At 40.3% G+C, this 12,854-nt stretch overlaps 1 protein-coding gene across 1 annotated transcript; it reads right to left on the bottom strand.

Annotated features, from left to right (window-relative positions):
• Window positions 1-8,600: 8,600 nt before the first annotated feature.
• On the bottom strand, window positions 8,601-12,068 carry NPVF (neuropeptide VF precursor). Its single transcript, XM_026033369.1, has 3 exons — window positions 11,910-12,068; window positions 9,716-10,088; window positions 8,601-8,967 (listed from the first exon to the last, which is right to left on the bottom strand). The coding sequence occupies exons 1-3, from the start codon at window positions 12,048-12,050 to the stop codon at window positions 8,960-8,962; spliced, it is 522 nt and encodes a 173-aa protein (XP_025889154.1). The 5' UTR covers window positions 12,051-12,068; the 3' UTR covers window positions 8,601-8,959.
• Window positions 12,069-12,854: the final 786 nt, after the last annotated feature.

The following is a 12,854-nucleotide window of genomic DNA, read 5'->3' as shown; positions in this document are numbered from 1 at the left end:
AGGGGACCGGGATGGGAACCACAGGTAATTGCCTGGCCCTTGACTACTACCTTTAGGAGGAGATCCTAAACAAGGGTCAAGGCATCCTCATGAGACTCGGCTCTTCTGGCACAATCCCAYGTGCAAAAGGAACCTCCGCTCTCCTTCTAGTTCTGTTTCCTGGGAAACTGGTGCTACTGCTTCCCGCAAGCAGTGAGGATACAGCTTAGCAAGGCTACTGCTGAGGCCTTAGAGGGCTAGTAATGGCGAGCTGAGGAAAACTCTAGGAAAGAGATGATGAAGTGATAAGCCGCGTTGCGGGAACAAAGTCTGAAATCCTTCCTGTCTCTGGAGAAATCACTCACAAAGTCCAGCCCCAAAGGAAATCACAAATTTCCAATGACATACTCCAAAGAGGGAATTGCCATTTTTCCCATTTCAATCCCGTGGCTTTCTGAAATCCTCCGCTAAGAGAATGAATTATCCCACTCTAAGCTAAGAAGAYCTTACAGTAAGAGAAATTACTCTGACTCAATTTGATGTCCTGGGGAATTTTACCGAAGTAAAAAATAATTTCTAAATGTGATAGGCTTTCCAATATTGTGTTTTCTCAACCCCAGAGAAATACTACTCTGGAGTGGAGAGAAATGTTTGGGGAGTGGCTTCTTCCAAGATCARTAGTAAACAGGAAAATGAATGGAACAAAACTAGGAACTAAGCCTACCTTCTGGGTCAACGTAGTCCAGCGAGAATGTACTTTGGCCTGTCTTGTAGTTGGTGACAACACAGCAAGAGGGCAAAGATAAGTATCTTTAGAGATCATATGTAGAATATGATAGCCAGTGATGTCAGACACATGGCTCCATGGTGCATGAAGGCAACTTGGGAACTGGGATGTGAGGGAGAAGTAGCTGACTTCTAGGTGAGGTCTCTACAAAAAAATGACCGTGTTTGAATGGGTCTGAGAAGAACTCAGTGAAGTAGTTTGGGTGTCAATTCAATTCCTCACACACTGGATGAGCATCAGATATCTCAGTAAGACAGGCAGCACAGCAGCAGGACCTCCAGGAGCTGCTGCGCCTGTTCTCAGGGGTCAGAGTCTTTTGCTTATGTTTTGTGGGGGGCGTTCCGCACCATCCRTTGCGATAGCTGCACTCATTACCAGGATTTGGCTGCTGGTTAGTTGGCTTCCTGGAGGTTTCAGTCTGTTTGTGTTTGACAGACGTAGTGATAGATTTTGATCTGTTTTGCTTTCTTCTGCTGAYCTTTCTCTCAATTTGTTTTTATTTGAGTCAAATTGGTGTCAGTTGGTGTGTTTGAAAGAGCATTTTTGTTCTGTAGTTTCTCTCACAAGGCMGGGTGAGATATTCCCCTAACTCCTTCAGTAGCCTCTTACGGCAATCCAAAGCACACTTTTGAAAGAGTATTTTTTCTTTGAAATCAGAGTTACTCTCCCACAGAAACATGCTTTTAAATGAATATCTTTTCTGCCCTCTTGCGGCCACACATCAGTTTTGCAGTTTTACAGATTATTTGAATTTCGAATAACTTGAATTGTGTTTCTGTAATTACAAATGCCTTCGTTTGCTTTAGGGAAAAAAAATCATATCCTGAAGCCACTTTCTCTGTATACATTATTTTTGTGTCTGTCTTTCATTTGAGTAGGGCATTTGACTGTCAAATTGACTGTCAAATCAGATTGTCAAATTAATTACATAACATTTTCTTAGTTTTAACATATAATCCTAAATAAGATGTGATTTACATATTAGAGGAAACAGATAAAGATACTTTATTTTATTTTTTAGCCATTAACGTAATTTTAGTTCTGTCCTTATGCAAGACATTGCATAATTGCTTTGCGTAATTGCACACAGCAGCTTCAATTCTTCAGTGATTCTTTAGTTTATTAATAAAAATTTCTCTCAAAGTTTCAATGTCATGTCCATCAATCAGTATAAGSGAATAATGCCATCAAATACAGGATTATGGAGGGATGTATAATTTTAGTTAAGGTGAAAGTGATTTRCCACTGCTTGTCATCTTAAGATCAAGTGTATAGAGATGGAATATGTGTATATACATACCCGGTAGCAGCTCTAATGCTTTTTGGCTGATGGGGATCTGAACAGGCAATTTTGTAGCAGATAYGTATGCATACATGTAATGTCATGGCTGTTTCAGAGAACAGTGTACAAAATAGGAATATCATAGATTCACCTGCAAGCTAATATCAACAACACAAGAATAGTTTGTTGTTATGTGTTAAAAAACAGAAATAGTCATTAATTTCTCGTGTGCTCCCAGTCAGACCCAGCTRCCATGTCCTCAGCCTTCTGGCTTCTGGGGTAGGTAGGTCCGTGGGCACTGGGGCCTTGCGCCAGCGCCAACACGGGCACCATCTGTGCTCAGCACAAGAGCTGCGTAAGACTCAGAACAAATTTATTGCTGGTTGTAAAGTTCAGGCGGGGGTGGGCCCTGCAATCCTCCGGGCTGCCCCTGGAGATTCATAAATTCATGTGCGGTATAAATCTGGGCAAGTATTTATTTGTTAGGAAATGTCGTGAAACCTGGGGCATTGAGAAGCACAGGGTAGCTGCTTAACTAGTGCAGGAGGTACATTCTTCCAACGGTTTGCTGCTTTCTATTCCCCTTATTTTTTTCCCACACAAAAGTGACATTTYTAACCCAAGAGCAGTTCAGAATCACCTGTGTTCACACTTCCCCATTTCAARCCTTCATAAGCCATATGTGATCCCAGTATAACAACTTTATAGGTACCCTGSTGTAGCTTCACAGGTATTTAATCTTTTCACAGGCATGAAATTTCTAAATTAAACTGATAYCTTCTCTTTCCTAGCTGCCAGTGAAAATCCATTACTGAATTAGGATGCACCATTTCATTTAAAATGTCTCTTCAGAGAGGGCAAATTTGCAGCTCTCAGAATCGATGATGGTCTATAAAGGGAAAGTAGGTATTTGGTTAAAAATGTAGCTGCATTCAAAGATGAGTTCGACACCTCCAGCATATGTTGTTATTTGTTCTTTGAGCCTCTCTAACAGCAAAGTTCAGAGAAAGTTTGTCTCAGCTCTCTTACAAATACAGTTATTCGTATTAGTCATATAACACAGTTAATTCTAAACATTTTTATTGCCTTATGGTACAGATGTATTATGAATACCCGGAGAATTGAGCAGCTCACAGAATAAGCTGATTTGCAAAGTTCATCTCTGTTCTCCCTCACAGATTCAAGCAGAGGGGCCAGCTGAGCCCTTCTGTGAATGAGAACACATGGAGCTCATCAGACCTTTCTGGCTCTGTTCAGCATTTCCACAAATTTTAAATCTATTTGTTTTCAGCTGGAATATTTAGTCTGAAGTTCCTCTGAGATGCAAGATAACCTTTGTATACTTTGAATCGAAGTAGTGTGATGCTAATTGATGCAACATGCTGTCATTGAGGCAGGGTGGCTTTGGGAACTAAGGGTCAAAATCCAAGCAGGGTTTTGAGAAATGTCTCTTTGCTGTCATTCTTTAAAATGCCCCTTGACTGGTCCTGCCATGTCTCAACCTCCATTTATATGTGCATAGCTTTCTTCCTCCATTCCCTTCAATTTAATCAGCTTTATATTATATATGATTTGTTTCAGTCTCTTTCAGTGACTGTCCCTAGGTTTCTCTGCTAGGTGGCTGTGTTCTTCCTCTAGACACCGCCTTAGAAGCAGAGGGCCTAGTAGTTCCCTTCTCCTATTCCACTTCTGCTTTCCCTTTCACTAAACTGTAAAAATCTCTTGCAGTATAAAAGCATGAGATTTAATGTATGTATTCCATTTGCCTGGGTGACTGTCTGATTTTCTTATTGCATTTTATTCTCAAAACTAGAATATGGCTAATAGTTGCTTCTGTTTTTGAACTATTGCTCATCTCTTACTAGTTACCTGTATATGCACAAATTATAATGGGAATGCCAATTAAACCAACTTTCTCTTGACCAAACCATTGCTTACCACTTGAAACGGAATTTACTTGTATGCTTCTCAAACCAAGAGGACAACTGAAATTCAGAATCTCAAGTCAAATGCCGCTTCGACTATTTTTTGTAACGGCTCCTCTTATATTTATTTTACAGGAAGGATCACTCTGCCATAGCAATCAATATCTCCATCTTTCAATATTTTTCTATCACACTGTGTGTGATTTAAAATCTGGGTGTTGCAGAAGGCAGATGTACAAAACCCAGACAGGGCAAGAATGCTTAGGAGACCCAGAACCTTGCCTAACGGTGGCTCTTGAAAGAAAGAATTTAAGCCCAGAGCCTGCCAAAAAGYATGGCTGATTTCATCAGAACAAGATACAATATTGGTAAGTTGGGTTTCCAGCTCAAGAGAAAGCTCCTTCCAGCAGATCTCAGACTRCCTCTAAACATGAAAATGGTCTTTCTTGCTCAGACAAGTTCCTTTGAGACAAGCACCCCAGTTCTGGCAGAGGCCCGTAGCAGGTACTGGAAGAATAGAACAACAGCTTTTCTGTGCTGGGTGATATTTCTCCAGGCTACCTTCCCAACTTCTGGCACACTGGGGTTAGAGACTCTCTGAAGCAGAGAGTGCGTCTGCACTGTTGTGCTTAATAGCCCTTTCTCTCAGGAACTTGTGCAGCTGTTTTGTGAGCTGAGTTGCTATGTATCATCTCCACAGCATCCCATGGCAGTGAGCTCCATCGTTAGTGTTTCGTATAAAAAAGCATTCCCTTTAGTTTAGCGTTAAACGTCTCACTTGTACTTTCTTTCGATACCCTTAGTGTTGTCAAAAATAAGGTATAATCATTTTCTGTCCTCCTCCTCTATACAGGTCCTTATTTTATCCCTCTTTACTTTCCCCCTGTCGGTCGGTCGGTTCTGTGCCCACCTGAGAAGTGCTGGCTACGCAGCTCTGCCGGCAATTTCAGGCTGCCGTTTCCAACTCTTGCTACTGGGTGCTCTTCAGGAGGCGGCAGTGTTTCAAGCGTGTTSTTCAGGGTTCAAAAGTCCTATTGCTCTCACATTTTCTAAGCACTTGGACCAAAGCTAGCTCAGTTGCCATCTTTTGAAGAAAATAAAGAGGATGGTTGCAAAAGCAGTTTAAACAAATCTAAGATTGAAAGATTACCCGTGCTCACCTGTGCTGGCCTTCTGCTTTCTTTACAGTGGCACTAGTGCTCATATGCTAGCTGACGCAGCAAATCATTAAGATTTTGATCCAAATCATTAAGATTTTGATAGATTCAGGTTTTAGTTTCCACACATGCAGTTTCATGATGGGTAATGCTGGAACTAGAGAAGTGACAGGATGTTTTGGTTGGGGGTTGAGGAAAGCAGGACTATGGCCAAGCGACTGCAGTCAGGTCAGCAGATGCTTGTTGTGCACCTGCATGCCAGGTTCTTCATATGAACACAGAAATATTCTGAGTTCACTGTCCAGCTCAGTATGGCTCCCTCCATATTTGGAACTGAGAGAGGTTGATCTCCTGCCTCTGCAAAGGAAAATTGACACAGCAATAGGAATTTTCAAAAGCCCAAGTCTATGGCGCTTTCTGAAGGTAAAACAACACTGTCTCTTTATATTCTTTTGAATTTCTGTGGTACRTTGCAATCAACTACATGATGAGCCTTCACACTTTTAAATTAATCAGCAGATTGTCAGCTGTCCTCTTTATGAGCTTAAGTCAGAATTTAAAATAAGSTTGGTGTTGTTTTTGCATGGAGGCTTTAATGATAGACATAAATATTATGTGTATGGCGGGGAGGGCTGGGAGCTCCTGAACCCTACTAGAATTCATGCCAGTGAGCCTTGATTGTCTGTCACTTGATTTACTCTAGCCCTTTCCTTGCTTTTTCACTACTCATGAATAATATCTGTGTAGGGATGATAAATAATCTGGTGAGTAACAGCTATAGCAATGTATGTTGCCTGTTGTGTCCCTTCTCTTCCTGTTGCACTATCCAGTGATTGTTTTCTTGGCTCACATACTCTCAAAGCAAACAGAAATTTTGCACAGCATAGCACAATTGCTCCTTTATGTACGTCTTGCCTAGCCCTTCCTCTGCTGAGGGAAAATAAATCAGCAGTCCTGTCCTGTGTGCATGTGGTGGAGCTTGCAGTAAGACTGCAACCTAATCGTACGTGCCGCTGGGCCAGTGTTCAGGCTTCTGCTTTCCTCCCACAGCAGCCATCAGTAATGGCAATTGGTGTGTTCCCTTGCCCTGTTGCAAGGTGATATGTCCCTGAAAAAAAAGTTCCTATGGCTGCTCAGGGATTCCCACAAATCTTGTTAGCTGTCCATTCACATGATGTACAGTGAGGCGTGCCGGACCAGGACACAACTCGAAGTTCATAAAAGTTCCTTCTGTTATTCATTTGACTATAAATCACTAAAATATCCCGCAGTTTTCCTGGTTACAGAAAGAATGGCATCCTCTTCTGGTGGTGGGCAGCAGTAAAACTTTCACTGCATAGGCCAAAGCCTGGACTCTACCTCAGGTGGACAATTTGTTGACCAGAATCCTTCAGCATGGACCTGATGTGCTATGATTCCTAAGTGTCGTGCTGCAAAGAGTGAAATGATCCTGTATTTCTCCAGGTAAAGTCATTCTTTGTCTGCAACTTTCAGGCTCTGGTGGTGTTCACAGGGTCTAATTCTTTCCACCTGACAGATAAGTTCCTGTGAATACAAAGACAGTGCTGTGTCGGGGCAAAGCTGGTATATTAGGTTTTAGGTACCAGCACAGAGACTCTGCGAAAAGCTCAAAGATTGATTTAGGACTCTCACTTTTAAAAGGTACAGTCTCTTGAAAAACTTAATTTGTTTAAGATCTGCCTATCTCTCTGACATTTTGAGTCTGAGTGAATAGAGAGACTCAATATTTTCAGGACTGTAGAGTCACACTGCTTTGCCTAGAGTTAAATTCATCAGTCTTACATTGAATAGGGCTGTTTCTGGTGCCCTCATTAATTCTGTAGAGGAGTAGAGGACTGGCAATTAATGGCGATGCAGTCTCTGTCACACCCATGAGCTTAACTGCTAAAGGATTGATTTGATTGTGGATTTCTTCAGGTTCCTCTAAGGATACATGGATTGTAAGGATATCTGGGTATTGGTTATCCAGCATTAAAGACAACACTCAGAAGCCCAGATCCTGAGGAACAGGAGAGTACAAGACAAGCATAAAACACAGGACTCCAAAATCAGTGATTGATGGGCCACTGAAAGCCTAGAGCATCAGCCAGAACTTCGTAACTGATGATCATGGCTATCATGAGAAAGAGTAAATTTACTTATCTGATGAAGCCTGTGGGATTCTGTAACTTACAATGGGATGTTTTAAGGGGATTTGGGGAAAGTGCTAAACTTATTTTGGGATATTTAGCCAAAAGGGAGGGAGCAAGGTGCATGAGGGAGGAACAAGCATGGGAAAATGGAAAGGAGAGGGATTAGAGGACTAAACTGCATGCAGACAAGCAGCTGTCAGTGTGCCTGTGCCTGATCATCACAGCCTGTCCTGTCTTCATGGTAAACTCCTGGCTATTTTCCTATGTGAGTGAACTCTCTGTTCTCTGTGCGTGTGTCACTGCATGATCCAGTAGCCAATCTCGAACCAGACTAACCAAGCTGGTCCAGTGGTAGAGCAACCTGAGTGCCAGCAACCAGAGACAGAGACCTCCCGTCAAAGGACTCCGTAGGTCTGAGGACTATGAGCTGGAAGGACTGGGAATCTGAGAACCAGCTACTGGATCATCTGAGAACCAGCAAGTAAGACCAGGATCTGGCCGTTATGTGGTTGGTGCTTATGAGAGTCTTCTGTGTGTGTGGTGCCTGTGAAGATGTTGCCTTGTTACCTGTAGTCAGCTTTGACTCCATAGTGTGTGTGTGTGTGTGTGTTTCCCTATATATATATATTTATAATATATATATACACTCTATAGTGTGTGTGTGTGTGTGTGTGTGTGTGTGTGTTGGGGACACACAACCTCCCTGCTGGCTGGACCAAGGATGAAGGGACCCCAGCAGGCGCTGCAGCCGTCCCTGGCTCCTGCAGCCCACCAGGCTTGACTTCCCTTAGGCAGTGAAAACTTCAGCTTCTATTCAAAACCTACTGGCAATTGAATTTTGGAAGAAATGTAGGCACAAACGATCCTACTTAAAAGACACCAGTTTTCATAAGAAATACAGAATGAAAATGCTGGTTCATTTGCAGCCCTTACTGTGTGGCTGTAATGCCATTCACATTAACAGAAGGATCAGGATGCCCGCAGGGCATTAGGACATTAAAGAGGACATTATTTCAGACGTAAAACATCAGGATAGTTGCATTATAAAATGACTTTCGTTAGATGTTATTCCTCTGAGGGGGTCCAAGAAACTAGTTTTTATTTCTGAAAAATTCCTGACTAGTCTGCCTGCAGATTTATATCCAGAAGACTCATAAAAACAGAAAAAAATGCTTTCTCTACATTTTATTTTATTTTTTTCCAGCTACATGTGACACAAAGGTACCGATGGTTTCAGTCCTGCTTCATTTTGTTATTCAGACAGTGAGATTCTCTTCATTCATACCATTGCTCCTTACRTATGCTCTACTTCTTTAATTTTGCTTAAAAGAAGTATTACATTGCATTCTTCAGTAATACAGCTATTTTCTCTTTTCTTCTGAAAATAGTTTTTACAATCAACAGGACATCAGCTTACAAGATGTAATTAGAATTTATATATTACTGTCACTGAAGTAAACTAGTACAACAATCACTATAACTATCATTGCTTTACACATTAAGGGTTTGTACAGAATAAATGCAATGTYATTCATGATATGAAGATAAGTCTGCATTTAAATTCTCATATGTTTCCTTCCCGTGATCTTTAGAATTGAGTATAGACTGCATTTTTTCCAAGTGTTTCGATTTCAGTCTTCATCATTCGCTTCCAATTTTAACTTAGTTGTTAAAATTCATATCTCTAAAATAACAGAAAATATCACAGAATAAAAAGTGTTATTATCAAATGAGACAGTGACCGGGAAATAAAATAAATCAAACTAAATCAGAAAGAAATGTTGTCTTCCAAAATATAACTTATCTTGCCTTATTCAAAACTATGCTTTATGCACGTGTCAGATGCAAAGTTGGTGCTGGCACCTGAAAGTGACTGAACTGACTCATCTTAACTTGGAATGAAAATTCAGAATTGCAAAAAACCCTCCGTATTACAGTCTGAAACAAATAGGTTAGTCTGAGAAAAAAGAAAGTTTTTCTGATCATTTCAGAATGCTGCAATTCAGTTTTAAATTCTGCCATTTAATGTAATTAGCATAGATTTAGAAAATGAAAAATCATTTATAGCATTTTGTGTTGGTCACTTTAAAACACAGAAATGTTATCTATTAATGATTCTAAAAATTTCTCCTGAAGCTTTAAACTTATCAAAATGAAACCTGATCTCAAAAAGTAGTGTTAAACCTAATCTTGTCATATAAACTTTTCCAGCTTTGACCATTTGGCATCTTCTCATTAGAAAATATTTCATAAAGAGATTCTCAACTAGCACTTGTGACGATGCTTTTTAATATTGTTAGCTCTGAAGCTTTCTTTTGATAAATTTGATTCCTGCTCAGGGAATATCTYGGGAGGAAAGTTTGTTGTATTTGATCATTGCTAAACTGCTATTTAATTTACAATTGAATACATCAACACTTACATAGCATTACCTGGCTCAGATTCCTGTACATCTTGAGACAGATTGACAGACAGTGACTTCCCAAATCTCTGTGGCAAATTTAGAAGCGATTGAATGGAACCTCTAACAAACGGGGCTCTCCCAAACCTGTATGATAAATCTGGGGCATGTCTAGGTAGACTCTCTCCAAAAGCTCTCCCAAATCTCAGAGGAAAATTAGCAATGGGCTTAATGCTTCTTTCTTCWGGGTCATTTCTTCCAAATCTAAGAGGTAAATTAGCAACTGAATTTGGCATCTTGTTTACTGCAGGAGCATTCATTTTAACAATGTTTCTTGATCCCCAGTCTTTCTTTTCTTCAGAATTGAGACTTCTCTGCYTTTCTTCCAGGATATTATCTATAATCTAAAAGAAAAGTAAAAATTGATGACATAATTTTAATAGAGTGTTATTCCAGCTACAGGCCAGTCACTTAAGGTATTCATTTTCATATCTCCTTAAAAAGATAGTGGGGAACACTTTTCTGTTATCTAATATTTTTAGTACCTTTTTCTGTTATCTAATGTTTTTAGTACCTATATTTGCTAAGCTCTYCCCTAGTGTGGATTACTTCACACAGAGACATTGTCCTGCAGACTTTCTCTCTTCACTGACCTCGAGAGCATCTGTCTATGGATCAGCTTCTGCAGCTGTCCAAATGAGGTCATTTGGAAATATTCCCAGACATAGGTGTAGGTARCAGGGCCATGAGGTAAGTGTGGATACGAGTCATTGTCAGGTCCACATTTTTTACTGTTGCCAACTGAAGCTCTTTAGAGGGGAAGGGTGATATTTAATGGCTTGATATAGACCTGAGTTCTCGTTCCTGTGATGTGGATGAGCAGGGGTGGGGAGGATGAGGCACCTGGAGGGGTAGCCTCTTTCTTCCTAAGCCTGGATGGATGCTCTTGACCCAACATACTGCTGGGCTAAGAGGCAGGGAAATGAGAGGGATTCATTCAGGCCAAATCCACTTCAAGCCTGTTCCAGCCTTACGGCACAGAGGTTGTCCTGAGTTATGAGTCATTTCACTGCTTCACTAGCACATAGGCTGCCTTATGAGCCCCTGGGAGGTCAGAGGCAACCAGCACAAAATCTGCCCTCCTATGGCCAGGCTGGACTATAGAGTAGGACTGAGCCTGGCATATTACCTGTCTCATGATGTAAAGCGCAGCTTTTGCCTGAAAAATATGTATATCAAAATGACACTATCCAATGCAGTAGTGTTCCCTGGGCATACTGAAAGGCACACCTTCTTTGTTTTGTGACAAACGTTTTTTCAGCCTTAAAAGCAAACATGTAAAAATATGATTTTTGATTTCAGTTAAAGACATAAGTGCCAATACCGCTAATTTCAGTTCATTTCCCCAGCTTGGTGATATCCTGAAAGCTTCCCCGTCTATGGGGAGAGGAAGGATATGAACCATTCTAATTCATAYTCCGTAAGTGAAATGGTAAATAACTCAGCCTTTCACCTGCACATTCCCTCCAATGTATATGAAAGAGTAAGGTAGGAGGACTGGGGAGTTTCACTGGCGTAATTACAGCTATAGTTTGGCTTGAAGAATCTTTATTACACCAGCAGTGATGCCTGAGACAAAAAGAGAGGTTGGTTCTCTTTTCCCAGGGGGTATGTGCAGGGCAGACAAGAAAAGAAAATGTTACAGATGAACTGTACRGATTTTATTTGTCATCTATTGAGACATAATAAATGTGGAACCCTGCAAAGATATTTTTATAGTCAATTTCCAGGGTAGAATTTTAAGACCATTAACTACATTAGATTTATCATGTTCCCTGTTTATCGTTATTCTTTGAGCATTACAAGCATGCCTTTATTAATTTTGGATTAATAATGTATTTTTTATATTATGCGTATAAAATGCCTGGCAGGAATGTTAATTGTGGCCCCACTGTGAAAATAAGGAACCTACCAGGAAAAGTCGCAGCCTGATCGCAAAGCTGTACTGCAAGAAAATTGAAACCTGAATTGATTTATATAGTTTGTGTGTCAGAGCAAATAAATCTCTGGAAAACTGTCTCAACAAGTCTTTTTCATACTGTTGGTGTGGTAACATCCAGTCCTGTGCAATGAGGTTAGGGGAACCTTCGCCAAAAACTTCACAGCACACAGCATCCGACCCACAGTTCTTCCAGCTAAAGTCATAATAATAATACAAATCTTACCTCATAGTATCTGTCATCGTAGTCTTCTCTGCTCTGCAGACTAGACTTCATCAGTTCAGCGAGGCACATGCTGTTTGATGTTATGAAGACCACTGTAGCTAAAGCAAATAGAATAAATTTCTTGATTAAAAAGACTTTCATTTTTTTTTTTCTCAAATTAAGCTTACTTCAAGAGTTCACAATCTGTAGAGAAAAGGAAACTACCATCATTTTATATGATCAGAAAACAAAAAGAGATTTTGTTTCCTGTGACATCAGTCTCCAAAGCTCTATTCTTAATGTTAATTAGGGAAGTAATTTGAATATATTTGAACAATGTTGGGAATTTCTTTTGTGAACACTTTTAACCGACATAGCTTCTTGTTAGGGACACACTGACTTTGCAAATATTTTCCTGTAATGAAACATCTCTTAATTAGCCAGGTTTGAGAGCCATCACAGTGGGGATTTGCAGCAGTCACAATGTTCTGTTATTACATGGACACAAAACACCTTGTTTTGTGCTTTTTGTATCAGCCCCTTCAAAAAGACTGTGAAAGGAAACTTTCTTCCTGTAACTATTCTTTTTGGACCTTGTGATGTTTATTTCTTCAATACCTGCAGCTAGGGACATTTGCCACATTGAAATCAAGTGCTGCCTACTGAAGTTGTTGATCAAGTCCTGAAAGACATTATGCATCTATGAGAACTATTAATGTACATATTAATTTGTACTCAGACTGAATTATACTTTTAAAACATGCCCATATTAAAGTTTTTATAAGTTTCAAAAGGTCATGCTGGTTAGATATCCTTAAGGTCACATTCCTAATGACAGTTTTAAAGAAGGCATCTGCCACCTTGCTTCATGCAAGGGACAAGCTGTGTGTGTTCTGCTCTGGAAGGTGACTCATGTCACGAATGTGCCCTTAGAGGACATATGGAATCAGATGCTAGTTAGACTGG

This window comes from Nothoprocta perdicaria, unplaced genomic scaffold (genome assembly GCF_003342845.1).
Source record: "Nothoprocta perdicaria isolate Ctin4 unplaced genomic scaffold, notPer1 scaffold_128, whole genome shotgun sequence".
NCBI lineage: Eukaryota > Metazoa > Chordata > Aves > Tinamiformes > Tinamidae > Nothoprocta > Nothoprocta perdicaria.
Note: the sequence above shows the minus strand (reverse complement) of the source record. Positions and strands in the feature narration are given on the sequence as shown.